The following is a 14,984-nucleotide window of genomic DNA, read 5'->3' as shown; positions in this document are numbered from 1 at the left end:
ATCGGTTTTCTCAGCAACTGCCAAAGTAATAAGTAATTCAGTTTAAACGACTCCCCTGTCCAGAGCCCTCCCATGGTTTCTCAGGTTACTCATAATAAAACCTGAAGTCCTTAACAATAGTCTACAAGGTTCTTTGTGGTCTGGCTCTTGCCTTCCACTGTAATGGCATTTCCGACTTGAGTGTTCTTCTATGCTGCTCTCTCTTTACACTGGCCTCAGTGCTGTTCCTCACAAACTCCACACGGACCCTCATGTCACAATCTTCATAATTGCTGTTTCCTCCGCCTTGAAGATGTGTCTCCGATATTTCACTGGCTTACTCTCATTACCTTCAGATCTTTGCTCAAACTTCACCTCCTTACAGAGAGACCTTTCGTAAAAATCCAGAAGTATTTTTCTGAGCACATCTCATCACTCCCAGCTCCTTTTTCTCTTTTTCTATCCATAGCATTTTTTCCACCTGACATATTTATGTACCACTTTGCTAATTAGCTACTGGAAAGTAAGCTCCATGAGATCAGGAAGGATTTTGTATTATTCCCCACTGTATGTCCTCTTCTAAAATATTTCCCAGGGGCGCCTGTGTGGCTCAGTGGGTTAAATCTCTGCCTTTGGCTCGGGTCATGATCTCAGGGTCCTGGGATCGAGCCGCACATTGGGCTCTCTGCTCAGTGGAGAGTTCTGCTTCTCCCCCTCTCTCTGCTTGCCTCTCTACTTGTGATCTCTCTCTCTCTGTGTGTCAAATAAATAAATAAAATCTTAAAAAATAAATAAATAAAATAGTTCCCAGAATATAGGCAAGGCTTACTGAACATTCACTGGATAAATGAATGAATTAAAATATGGTCATAAACATTTTTTCTCTCCATAGATTTGTTTATGTAGAATTGAAAGAAGGTCTAGTGATGATGATCAGCAACAATATTTTCAGTGAACATCTAGGACTGCACTGGGTGTTTGTTTTTTTTAGAGTGTATCTTATTTATTTATTTATCTATTATTTATTTATTTGTTTGTTTCATGGGTAGAATTGTGATTCATCTATGCATACAACACCCAGTGCTCATTACATCATGTGCTCTCCTTAATACCCATCACCCAGCTGTCCTTTCCCGCCAGCCCCTTCCCTCCAGCAAATCTCAGTTTGTTTCCTACTGTGAAGAGTCTCTTATGGTTTGTCTCCATTTCTGATTTCGTTTTGTTTTATGCTTCTCTGTTTTGTTTCTTAAATTTCACATATGAGTGACATCATGTGATAGTTGTCTTCTTCTGACTGATATATTTTGCTTAGCATAATACCCTCTAGTTCTAACCGTGTTGCTGTAAATGGCAAGATTTCATTCTTTTGATGGTTATGTACTATTCCATTGTTTGTATGTGTATATCTATATCTGTATCTATCTATCTGCATCATATCTTCTTTATCCGTTCATTTGTCAATGGACATCTGCACTCTTCCTATAGTTTGGCTGTTGTGGACATTGCTGTTATAAATATTGGGGTGCAGGTGCCCCTTTGAATTACTATTTGTATCCTTCAGATAAACACCTCGTTGAACTGGGTATATTAAAGGTCCCCTCCTGCCTCCTTTTCCCTCCCATGCACACCCACTGCCTTTAGGATCAAACCTAAGCTCCTTGGTCTGGCATTCAAGGCCTTCTAAGGTCTCGTCTAAGTTGACCTTTCCAGCTCCACTTCTCTGCCAAGCCCTTACCTTCTCAGCCCATGCTGCAGTCCTAAGGAGTGACTTACAATTTCCCTCAGTGCCCCTTGCAGATGTCTCTTGCAGCATCTCTCAAATTTTGTGGTTGTATTTGATGGGTGTCTCCTCACATCGTATAAGCTCTTCAAAGTAGAGGATCTGGCATATTTTCATATTTCAAGGACTTGGCACAGTTCCTGGCAGAGCATAGGTGGTCAGGAAATCCTTACTGAAAGCCAAAGATGGTTTTGCCTCCAAGACAGAGACTAGCAGGAACGTGAAGAGGTTGGGTATGGAAAAAATAAATTGATGAAAGCAGTTTCGTCTGATTAGAGGGCTTGTTTGGGGACAAAAGGGATTGAAGAGAACGTAATATTAGAGACTTTAATTTTTAGCACAGTATTAGAATACTCTAAGTCTGTTGGAATACTTTAGTTTGGGTGTGGAGAGATGGCATATAATATGATTGAATCGGTTTACTCAGCTAGAAGAAAACAGCTTACATGAGAGGAAGGGTTATTTGACATGTGTTGTTTGGAAACAAGTGCAGCCATCCGTCAGTGGTCTGACTGTAGGCCTGTCAGCCCTATTATTCAGTCTGTAAGAATCATGCCAAATAGTGACCCTGCTCTTCCTGGGGGCAAAATATAAGGAGGAGAATTCAGGGCAGTAGTGGTGCATTCATGTCCTAGTAACTGTGAGTGCTGAGGGTTAGGTTAGACTCAACCTGATGTTGGTTCAGTGGGAAAGAAGGCTGTGAATATCTGCTTGCATCTGGCAAGGGTGTGAGGGAGGGAAATGGCTATATTTGTTTTATACATTTTTCATCCTTAGTTGATGGTTTGTATTTTCTGTGCTGATTCAGTTGATCTGTAATCAGTTGGCCCAGCATAGATGAATATGTGGACACATTTTGTATAATCTTAATAATATGTATTTTGAAAAATGTAAACGTAATAGAGTCAAGGAGCCTATTAGTTTTAAAAGATTAAAAATTTTTTTTTCTCAAAAGGTTTGTTACAGAAAGAGAAAATGGCTATTGAAGCATTTCAGGTTTGCTGCCTTCTCCTGCCACCTGAAAACAGGAGAAAGTTACAGCTCTTGATGAGGATGATGGCAAGGATCTGCCTAAATAAGGAGATGCCACCCCTATGTGATGGCTTTGGGACCCGAACACTGGTAGGTTGATCTCTAACATCTAACTTGACTTGAGTTTTTGGAATACAGTTCAACTAAATAAAGTTTACTAGCTTGGCAACCCAAGGAAGGCGCCAAGGTAGGCTTGCTCAAAGAGCCACAGCTTGGAAACCGCACAGGCGGGATTACACTTCCAGTGTTGGTGTATTAAAGAACATAATGGAAGGCGAAGTGAGTAGGGATAGAATCTGAATGTAGAGGTATCTGTGGTCTCCTGCCTACTGTCAACATAAACGGAAGGAAGGGTGGACAATAAGGATAAGGGTCCTTTCAAGAAAAAGACATACTTTCCTCCAAGACAGAAAGGGTTCTGAAGCATTTGTTAGTATAACAAGTAGGAGAGGGGCAGCACATATAATAGAGTAAAGAGGAAAGAAATAAAACATAGAGTTGGACCAGACAGCCTGGGGAGAGACAGAGAATTTGTTCTCTTGGGGTATGATCTAAGGGTCCGTGGGTAAGGATATTTCTTAAGATATTTTCAATTTGGCTTAAAAACATATATGCTAGTTTTGAATTCTACTTTCTTGTGTCAGCATGTTTTTTAAAATAGGGCTCATGTTTAGAATTTCTTCTATGTAATTTCTTTCTTTTTTTTTTTTTTAAGATTTTATTTATTTATTTGACAGAGATCACAAGTAGGCAGAGAGTCAGGCAGAGAGAGAGGGAGAAACTGGCTCCCTGCTGAGCAGAGAGCCCGATGTGGGGCTCGATCCCAGCACCCTGAGATCATAACCGGAGCCAAAGGCAGAAGCTTTAACCCACTGAGCCACCCAGGTGCTCCTTCTATGTAATTTCTTAATTTTCCTCAAAATTGGAGATCTTGGAGCAAAACTCCTCTTCACTGGGGTATACATACATACTTCCCATATCCTGGTGAACCACAGTATACCCCTGGGGGTCTTCTGGCCCCATTTTAGAAGTATTGAGTAAGAGTAAAGGAACACTCAGTGTCCAGTAGAGTGAATCTTGCTTGACCTTCCTTTTGGTTGAGTAGATGGATAATGGGGCTAATGGACCCTTCTGAAAAGCTGAAAAAAATTTTGTACCTATTCCCCAAAAGAATACACATGGAAAATTTTGCATAGAATTTTAGGGCATTAAGGTACCCCAATGTCCAGAGCCTCTAGGTAAAAAATGTCTGTGTGTCTCTGTACACATAATGTGAGGGTAGATAAAGTATCATCTGCAGTATGTTGATGACATGCAGTCTAATTAAATAAAATTAGTCATTTCATGCTTATAGGTTTTGAAACAAGATTGTCCACAATAAAATTAGTAGGAAAGGGGGAAAAATCCTTCCAAATCATAGTTAATATGAATTCTATGGAAGCAACTACATAATATTTTTTATATTTCTGTCTTGCAAAGAGTCTCATCACAATGCACTTGTTATAAAGTCTCATCATTTCGGGGCACCTGGGTGGCTCAGTGGGTTAAAGCCTCTGCTTTAAAGTCTTAAAAGTCCTTTTTTTTAAAGTCTCGGGGTCCTGGGATCGAGCCCTACATCGGGCTCTCTGCTCAGCGGGGAGCCTGCTTCCTCCTCTTTCTCTTTCTCTGCCTGCCTCTCTGCCTACATGTGATCTCTGTCTGTCAAATAAATAAATAAAATCCTAAAAAAAAATAAGTCTCATCATTTCATTCAAATATGATTGTCAGTTTTACACCCAAAGTCCTAGAGAAACTAATAGTTAAGTAGGAAAAAGTGTGACAGTTGAGGCACATAGGTTGTGCTAGCATATTTCTGAAATTCAAAGTGAAATAAGGATATTAGTAAACAAAATGGCTTTAAAGTACTTTGAACTTTAAAGTGCTACATAATTCAAGTGATGGTGGTGATCATAATTTTTCAGAATTTGTTTATATATATTTAAAACTGTCTGTAAAGAGGTGTGCTTTAAAAGCTGCTCAGACAAGCAGTCTCTGCATAGTCTCTGCTGAGTCTCTGTGAGATGAGATGCACCTTCTGTTCACACTGGTTGATAAGAAGATCAGCCCATTGAGATGACCAGGTGTGGCTAGCTGCCAGATAGGATGTGTACCCTGGTCTGTGGGCCATTTCTCATTGACTGGTCACCTTTGGTTTTTGGAGATTTATTAAATGCAGTTCAGCATAGGAAAAACAACAACAAACCTCATCTGTGTTTATTTAAAAAATACCTCCCCCTCTTTTTTCAGATGGTTCAGACATTTTCCCGTTGCATCTTGTGTTCCAAGGATGAAGTAGATTTGGATGAGTTATTAGCTGCTAGGTTGGTGACGTTTCTGATGGACAATTACCAAGAGATTCTGAAAGTCCCTTTGGCCTTGCAGACCTCCATAGAGGACCGTGTGGCTCATCTACGAAGGGTCCAGGTAAAGGAAGGGGTATTAACAGTCCTTTAAAATTGCCAGCAGAAAGTCCTGTAAACTTGCTGGGCCTCTTGGGATTTCTAGATGTGAAGAATTAAGTGAATAAATGCATACAAATTGCTTCTAATGGGGCTTGGTACATGGTGGCCACCATGTGTGTTTGGTAATTTGGAAAATTTTTGAAATGTTTACTAGTTTTGTTATGTTGGTCAGTGCTCCATACTTCTGATTGCAAATTCCTTAAATGATAACCTGTTTGGATTTTAGTTTCCAAAGGAGTTAAAATTGGCCTTACCTGTCCTATAAAACTGTTGTGAAGAGTAGAATGCTCTACTACAAAACCTCTAGCTTAAATGTCTGATGTACAGCAGGTCCTCTTTGAAATATAGCCTATTGTTATTTTTGTTGTTATTGTTATATTAAAGTGATGCAAAATAAATATAATACATGAGTGTTAAGTGGGCCCCAAAGTGGGGTGTGTATAAGTCTGTGGGTGCAGACACTTGATAAAGGCAGACAGAGGTCTGTTTGGCTCCTTCTGAATGAGTGGCCCTCTTTCTGCTTAAGTACTTTTTGAGGTTCCACAATTAAGGACCAGTGAAATGCTACCTCCTGAAATTAAAGTTGATAACTGTTCCATGTTTTCAGTGTGCAAATTAAATTTTTAATAATTAAAAATTAAAATTTTAAAAATGAAAAATTAAACTGTTCATGTTTCCAGTGTGCCTGCGTGGCTTTGTTGGTTGAGTGTCTGACTTTTAATTTCAGCTCAGGTCATAATCTCAGGTATGTGGGATTGAGCACCCCCTCTACCTTGAGCTCTGCGCTCAGCTGGGAGTCTGCTTCTCTCCTTCTCCTTCTGCCCCCCCCCCCCCACCATGCTCTGTGTGTGTGTCTAAAACAAATAAATCTTTAAAAAAAATAATAAAACTATTAAAAAATTAAAATAGTTTTGGTAATTATCAACCTTAAATATGTTGAAAGAATTGGAAAATATAGAAAATGCACACCAAGGGCACCTGGGTGGCTCAGAGGTTTAGGCCTCTGCCTTAGGCTCAGGTCATGGTATCAAGGTCCTGAGATTGAGTCCTACATCGGGCTCTCTGCTCAGCAGGGAGCCTGCTTCCCCCTTTCTCTGCCTGCCTCTCTGCCTACCTGTGATCTCTCTCTCTGTGTCAAATAAATAAATAAAATCTTAAAAAAAGAAAAGAAAATGCACACCAAAAACTGTAACACCTAATGTTCAGTTAGTATTACAGTATTTCAGGTGTTTTTCTGTGCTTTGTCTTTTTTTTTCTTTTCTTTTTTCCTTTTCTTTTTTCTTGCTTTTTCTTTTTCTTTCTCTTCTTGTCCTCTCCTCTGTTCTCCTCTCCTCTCTTTGCTTTTCCTTCCTTCCTCCCTTTCTCTCGTTTATGCCTTATTTTCTCTTGAGAATATAAGAAATATTTCCTGTATCACTAAATATTCTTGACTGACCTAATGGTAGTTGAGAGCTTAGACCCTGGAGCTAAGTAGTGCTTGTATTCCTCATGTGCTATTTATTGGTCCTGTGACCTCAGGCACATTTTTTTTCTTTTTCAGGCACATTTTTTAATGTGTCTCTGCTTCAGCCTCTACCCAATACCTCTCCTTTCTCATCTGTAAAATGGGATAATAACAGTTAATACCTTCCTCCTAGGGATGTTTTAGGGGTTGAATGGCTTAAGATGTGTAAAGTGCTTAGAATGATATTTATTTCATAGTAGCCCCTCAGTTGGTAGCTGCTGTGGTTAAGATTATTATCATCATTAGTGTTATATTATTCCACAATATTATTATTGTTAGCATAGTATTCCATAACATGGATCTATACCATAATTTATTTAAATGGTTTTCTTTGGCTAATATTTAGATGGTTTCCATTTTCCCCTCTATTTTGCAAATAACAAAATGGTAAACATTTTTGTAGCTAGATTTTGGGGGGGATGATCCATGATTATGTTCTAAGAATGAATTTTTAGGAGTGGCATTACACGGTCAAAGGCCAAGGATGTATTTTAAGTATTGATTGCGTCTTGCCAAATTTCCCTTCAGAATGATTCTTCTGATCCATTTTCCCATGAGTAGTCCAAGACACTTTGCATACTTCTTAATATATATATCTTTGCCATTTTAATTTGTAAAAAGTGTAACCTCACTGCTGCTTTAGTCAAATCCCCCCCAATATGTTTATGGCCCAAACTTTAAAAAAAAAAAAAAAAAGTAAAGAAGAAAAGAAATAACTGAATTTCTGCAAAGAAAAGTAATGGCAATAGCGATGTTGCCCTGTCTACTGACTCAGTTCACGGTTCCCAAAGCATAGACAGATCATGCAGCACCTCCTAAGTGAACCCTTTGCTCTCTGCTGAAGATCAGAAGCCTGAGCTCTGCTGATTCATTTAACAGCAGATTAGCATGATCTTGTGGAGGGGCACTGCCCTGGCACTAAGTGAAGCCAGTAACTGCTCATTTGTCCAATTACATTTGCTCTCTTGGAAGTACTCCGTAGAATCGAGGAACAGTTGTTTCATACTCAGAGATCTTCTCTCTCACATGGCCTGCTCAGCCCTGACAGCATGGCAGATCCAGGACAGGGCTTCTCGGAGAAGGAAGTGTTCGTTGGATTGTTCTGGAGGTTTCAGGGCTGACCCTGTGATAGGTAAATTGTGAGGTGGTCATTGTCTTTGACACCAACCTTCTATTTGCCTTGACTGCAACTGTCTTCTTCCTTTTGTGCCCTTTAATCATGGGTATCTGGTATTTTTCTTACTAGGGTTCTGGCTGCAGAAGAACTATAGGTGTTCTATTTTGGGGAAGATGGAACTCTTGGAGTCTGAACTTAAATACTTTTTAATTTCTTTGTTATTCACATAACATTGACATACAATGTTATGTTAGTTTCAGGTGTCCAGCAAGGTCATGCAGCCATTCTGTACATTAGTGGTCCCTGCAATGAATGTAGTCACCAATCAACATGACTACATTATTGGCTATACTTTCCATCTCTGTGACTTATTTTATAACTGTAAGTTTGTACCTCTGAATCCCCTTCATCAAATCGCTGATTTCCCCCCACCTCCATGCCCCCTTTTCCCTGGCAACCAACAGTTTGTTCTCTGTATTTGAGAGTCTGTTCAGTTTTTTTGCTTGTTTTGTATTTCTGTGGTGGTGTTATTCCTCCTCCTTTATTTTTGATTTTATTTATTTGAGTCCTCTCTCTTTTTATGTTGTTAAGTCTGGCTTAAGGTTTATCAATTTTGTTTTTCTTTTCAAAGAGACTGTTCTTGGTTTCATTGATTTACTTTTTTTTTATTTTTTAAAGATTTTATTTATTTATTTGACAGATCACAAGTAGGCAGAAAGGCAGGCGGGGGGAGGGGGGAAGCAGGCTCCCTGCTGGGCAGAGAGCTCGATGTGGGGCTCAATCCCAGGACCCCAAGATCATGACCTAAGCTGAAGGCAGAGGCTTAACCCACTAAGCCACCCAGGCACCCCTTGATTTTTTTTTTTAACTCTCTTTTTCATTTATTTCCACTCTATTCTTTATTATTATTCTTTTATTAGATTTAGTCTTTGTCCTTTTTTCCTATTTACTTTAGGTGTAAGGTTAGGGCATTTATTGTCATTTTTCTAGCTTCTTGAGATAGGTCTTCATTACTATAAACTTCCCTCTTTGAACTGCTTTTACTGTGTTCTGAAGATTGGGACCATTGTGTTTTCATTTAATTTGTCTCCATGTATTCTTTTATTTCCTCTTTGATTTCTTCACTGACCTATTGGTTATTTAGTAGCATATGTTTGTGTCTTTTCTAGGTTGGTTGGTTTGTTTGTAACTGATTTCTCCTTCTACACTGTTTTGGTTGGAAAAGATGCTTGTTATTATTTTAGTCTTCTTAAATTTATTGAGACTTAAATTTGTTGTGGCTTAACATGTGATCTATCCTGGATTATGTTCCATGTGCACTTGAAAAGAGTGTGTATTATGCTGTATTTGAGTGGAAATTTCTGTATATATTTGTTAGGTCCACCTAATGTCTTGTTCAAAACCACTATTTCCTTGTTGATTTTCTATCTGGATGCCTTCTCCATTGATGTAAGTGGGGTGTTAAAGACTCCTATTATGATTGTATTACCATCAATTTCCCTCTTTTTGTCTGTTAATATTTGCTTTGTTGATGTAGGTGTGAAATTAATATTTTTAATGGATGTTCATTTATTTATAAGTCTTACCATCGTCTTTCCTCTTTTTTCTCCATTTTTCCTTTTGCCCTGTACAGTGTTTGCACATTTGTTTTCTTGCTTTTTACTGTTGACGTATTTGGAGATGTTGTAGTACTTCTCCATACATAACAGCCATACTACATGTGTGCCTCTATCCTTTCCCAAGGAAGGGAAGTCAGATCCTCCAGATGTGGGAAGGAACCTCCAGAGGAGGAGGTTCACTATTGTAATGAATTACTTTTGTCAACATGTTTAGTTTATGTTTCAATTTAAGATTTTATTTAAAAGAGCACACCAGGTTTTTTGTTTATTAAAATGGTTCTTGGGATAAAAAAGGTAAGAACTCTTATTTAAAACTGTGGCTTTAAGTGATTTTTTTCAAATTTATAGAAACACTTTTACTTTTTAATAGAGTTTTCTAAACGAATTGAAGAATGACATGGCATTCCCAGGAGGAGATATGCTCTATTTGATCTGAACCAGTTTTGCAACTTATATGAAAATATGCTTATGACTTTCACTATTAATCCTTTTGCCTCAGATAAAATACCCAGGAGCCGATATGGATATCACTTTATCTGCCCCGTCATTTTGCCGTCAGATCAGTCCAGAGGAATTTGAATACCAGAGAGCATACGGCTCTCAGGAGCCTCTGGCAGCTTTGTTGGAGGAAGTCATAACAGATGCAAAACTCTCCAGCAAAGAGAAGAAGAAAAAATTGAAGCAGGTAAAAAGAATGTTCTTCAGAAGCCATGTCTTCTTCCTACTAGTCTTAATATTGTTTTTTCTTCTTATTCTCTGCTTTAATGGGTTTCATGTGAATCTCATCTTCTGAGATGTAGCAGTTTTGAAAGTATATTATTCAAGTCATATACTCCAGAAGTCTCATGGATGTACTCAGTTGTGATGAGTTTCCCACATCTTATTCTCCAGTGTAGATATTTTACCATTATTGAGCTCTTCATTTATGGAGCTCCTCTCTGTTATTTGTCCTTTGTTTGGGTATTTGGCACGATGTGAGTTAATGGAGCAGTTACTTTAAATTCTGAGAAGCTACCAAATGAAGATAAATTCCTCTGATTTTTTTCTGAAAAGTAAATTGTACTGAATTTGCAGATATAAGATGTGTAAAATTGAAGAGGCTTTGGTTTTAGATAGCCAGTATTTGGGGTTTAGTTCCTGCTAGGCAACACAGCTTTGGGTTTCATTGAAGAGCTTTTAATTAAAAATAGATACACTTTGACCATTCTTAGAGTAGTGATTCAAGATTAAGGGAATGGTTTTTATTTTTCAAGACTGATTCCTGCAAGCTTGATTCCTGATCGTACCATACATTTGGGGTTATACACAGAGCACCAGAGTTCTAGACTCCCAATCACATTTTTCTCAGTAATTTTGGAGAAGAGTTTTGGTGTTGGGGATCAAAGAAAAAGCATCATTGCCTCTCTTAAAGCTTTTATATATACTGGAACGTTTTCCCTTCCATTTGAGCAGAAGCAGGTGGGGTTGAGTTGGAGAGGCAGGGAGATCGTGAAATGTAGTTGGGCCAAAATTTTCTTCACCCGTATAGAACATAAGTTATTTTCAAGTCAGAATTACGTGTGACTATTTTTAAAGTGAAGTCTATTTATAGTTAGCAAGCAGAGGAAATTTTAAGAAATAGGACTGAAATGAGAAGTTTGTTTGAAGATTGGATCAAATTAAAGTTGAATTAGATCTATAGCAAGTGGAATTAAATGATCTCACAAAAAGAAATGGATTTGTGTTGGAGTGAATTTGATTATGATTTGTCATCGTCTTATTCTCTTTCTGATGGAGAACAATAAACATTAAAACAAAGACAGCCTCGTATGGAATCAGATCAGGAAGTCTTTAATTTTAAAATTAGATCACCTAATTTTATTGGTTCTTATCTGTTTTTTTACTCATCTTGATTTTTTTTTTCCAGTTTCAAAAATCCTATCCTGCAGTCTACCAAGAGCGATTTCCTACACCAGAAAGTGAAGCACTTCTGTTTCCTGAGAAACCGAAACCGAAACCACAGCTGCTAATGTGGGCACTAAAAAACCCTTTCCAACCATTTCAAAGAACTAGAAGTTTTCGGATGTAGTAGTACTTCCATAGCTGTTAGAGAGCTCTGTTGTTGCCTTGAGCAAATGGATGGTTAGAGAAGGACTATGGTGGTGGAAGAGGAAGAGCAGACAATAGAGACTACTACTGAAATATAAAGTGACTGGACTTCCAAAAATGTTGAGCCATTATCAGTATTTTTGTAAAACTTAGTGCTATTTTTGAAGTGTAAAAATCATTTAAAATTTAGACAAATATACAGGGGTAATGTTAATGTGTTTGTAATTGTTACAAAATTTAAGGATTTTTATTTTTTTATTCGTTGTTTTTCATGATGTTAATAAGATAATTATGTGTACATTTAGTTACTGATGTCTTTGTTATAACCAAACCTTAAAAATAGTGTATATACTTGAGTAAGAAAGACAGTGGGGTACTGTTACTGTGATGCTGTTGATATCATAGCTTAATAGTTCTGGTTTCTCTTTTGTAAAATCTCATTTTCAACGTTGCACCAAGATTCTTAATGTCCGGTATTATGATGGCTGTGTCTTTCATTGAGGATTCATTGGATGTTATAGCAGATATAACTAAAGCTGGTTCTTTAATAACATATATATTAGCTGGTGTTTACCTCTAAGTGGAGAAGATGTTCATTTTCCTGCAGTGGTATAATTTCAGTCTTGGCTGAAAATGGAGAATTGAACTGAATAAACTTTTTTGGTCCTGATTGTAAGTCAGATCTTTGTTATTTCATGAAAAACACAAATGGATTAAGTAAAATGAGACTACTTCCTTTATGTTTCCCCCAACTCCCTCATCCTTTTGAAAATAAATGGGCTGTAAATAAATACTGTATTTTGTTTCAACTTGGTTAGATTTTAGTTCTTTTTTTCTCCAAAAAGGGATTCTCTAGTATCATCCATGCTTTTTTCAAGCCCAGGTAACACCTTGATAATCATCATTCTGAACTCCAGATCTGACATCTTACTAATGTCTGTATTGATTAGGTTCCTAGCTGTCAGTACTGGCTCTTGCTCTTCTTTTTTTTTTTTTTTTTCAGGTGAGTTTTTCCACCTTGTCATTGTATCCAGATAAGAATAGAAGAATGAGGGGTGCCTGGATGGCTCAGTGGATTAAAGCCTCTGCCTTTGGCTAAGGATTGAGCCCCACATCGGGCTCTCTGCTCTGCAGGGAGCCTGCTTCCTCCTCCTCTCTCTCTCTGCCTGCCTCTCTGTCTACTTGTGATCTCTGTCTGTCAAATAAATAAATAAAATCTAAAAAAAAAAAATAGAAGAATGAGAGAACAAAATACTAAAAGGGTAGCAACAACCCCAGAAAAATATACACTAACCAAATCGGAAAAGACCCAAAATGGGGGGTGGGGAAGGGGGGGAAGAAAGGAGAAAAAAACATTATATATGTATGTATATGTATATATAAAACATTATATGTGGATGTATATATATAAACATATATATTTGTATGTATGTATGTATATATGTACACACTTGATTTTGGGTGTATTTTGGTCTGTTAAAAGAAACTGCTTCCCAAAATTTTAAATAAAGAAAAACATATATATATACAAAAATAAGGGTAAACACGATGAAGGGATGGAATATGACTTTAAAGGTGAACATTTAAAAAAGATTCTAAAAAAGGGATTGATAAGAAGTTGGTTGAAAAAAGAAAGCAAAAAAAAAAAAAAAGAAAGAAAGAAAGAATGTGATCAGACTGAAGACTAGAACAAAGCCATGCATTAGATTTAGGGTATATTTTGATCTGTTAGAAGACTCTCTATCCCAAAATTTTTTTTTAATTTTTTTTTATTTGACAGAGAGAAATCACAAGTAGATGGAGAGGCAGGCAGAGAGAGAGAGAGAAGCAGGCTCCCTGCTGAGCAGAGAGCCCGATGCGGGACTCGATCCCAGGACCCTGAGATCATGACCTGAGCCGAAGGCAGCGGCTTAACCCATTGAGCCACCCAGGCACCCTCTATCCCAAAATTTTAAAGAAAAAATCTGTATATACACAAAAAATAAAGCTAAATACAATGAAAGATAAGACTATAACAATGAAAATTTAAAAAGATTTTTAAAAAGGTATTGATAGGATAAGATAGTTTAAAGAAACATTAAAATAGGAAAGAGGAAAAATTTAAAAGATAGAATAAAAAAAGTTTTTAATATTTACCTTTGAGGGGCATCTGGTGGCTCAGATTGAGCCCCACATTGGGCTCCCTGCTCCATGAGAAGCCTGCTTCTCCCTCTCCCACTCCCCTTGCTTGTGCTCTCTTTCTCTGTCAAATAAATAAACAAAATCTTAAAAAAAAATTTTAACTTTGAAAGACTAAAGGATCATGGGGAAAAAGCCATGAGTTATCTATGTGTTGCTTTCCCCTCACTCCGAAGTTCTGCAGTTCTCATTGATGGGTACACTTGGTCTTGGCTGGATGTTCCTGCTCATCTTCTGTGGGAGGGGCCTGTTGCACTGATTCTCAAATGTCTTTGTTGGAGGCAGATTGCACCACCCTTGTCAGGGGCCAGGCTAAGTAATCTGCTCTTTAGTAGCTTTTGTTCCCTGAACGCTTTCAGTAGAGCTTTGGAGGACGGGAATGAAGATGGCAGCCTCCCAGTCTCCAGGCGGAGGAGCTGAGAGCTCGGTGCCCCACTCCTCAGTGCACCTTCAGAGAAAAGCAGTCAATCCCTCCCATCTCCATGGTCTCCGGCTGCGCTCCCAGCTCACCCAGCTTGTGACCAAGCGTTTCTGTCTCTGGCACACGGCTTTGATTGGAGTCTCCAAACCCAGCAGATTCCCGCCTCCAGAGAAGGAAGCTGAGTCTCCCTGGATCTGCCACTTATGGAGTCCCTGCTCGAAGAACAGGAGTCCAACTGTGCCTCAGATCACAGTTTAAGGTAACCCTGCGCTGAAAGCTCACTCCTTGGCTACATCTTTGTAGCCGGCTCTCCACTCTGATACCTGGGAACTCTACCACACTCAGGCACCCCTGGTCTTTTTGTGTCCCTGTGGGTCCTGAAACCACACTGTCCCCATGAGAGCTCCACCCCCGCTTTAGCTCTGGAGCAACGTCCCTCAGTGGAGCAGACTTCTAAAAGTTCCAATTTTGTGTTCCACTCTCTACTGCTTGCTGGGAGCTGGACACCCCCCCCCCCCGCAGTCTATATTCCTGTATATCACCTCGGATTCATTTCTCCGCATATCCTACCTTACAAAAAATGGTCGCTTTTCTGTTCAGAGAATTGCTGCTATCCTCCTCTTCTCTCTCCTCTTGAGTTTGTAGGTGTCCAGAATGGTTTGATAACTATCTAGCTGAACTCCTGGGACCTGATGGTATGTCTCTATCCTACTCTTCTGCCACCTTGCTCCTCCCTCTTGTTTTGCCCTTTGGATTGAATTTTCC

The 14,984-nt window shown here is 38.6% G+C and overlaps 1 protein-coding gene across 1 annotated transcript in view; it reads left to right on the top strand.

Moving 5' to 3' along the window:
• Positions 1 to 12,429, top strand: part of DEPDC1B (DEP domain containing 1B) — an 81,725-nt gene extending 69,296 nt beyond the window's left edge. The window contains exons 8-11 of the mRNA XM_059175056.1: positions 2,715 to 2,881; positions 5,078 to 5,254; positions 10,032 to 10,217; positions 11,439 to 12,429. Coding sequence (XP_059031039.1) covers positions 2,715 to 2,881; positions 5,078 to 5,254; positions 10,032 to 10,217; positions 11,439 to 11,600 — 692 coding nt within the window. The 3' untranslated portion in view covers positions 11,601 to 12,429. The remainder of the gene's footprint in view (positions 1 to 2,714; positions 2,882 to 5,077; positions 5,255 to 10,031; positions 10,218 to 11,438) is intronic.
• Positions 12,430 to 14,984: the final 2,555 nt, after the last annotated feature.

Source organism: Mustela lutreola, chromosome 5, assembly GCF_030435805.1.
Source record: "Mustela lutreola isolate mMusLut2 chromosome 5, mMusLut2.pri, whole genome shotgun sequence".
NCBI classification, from domain to species: Eukaryota; Metazoa; Chordata; class Mammalia; order Carnivora; family Mustelidae; genus Mustela; species Mustela lutreola.
Note: the sequence above shows the minus strand (reverse complement) of the source record. Positions and strands in the feature narration are given on the sequence as shown.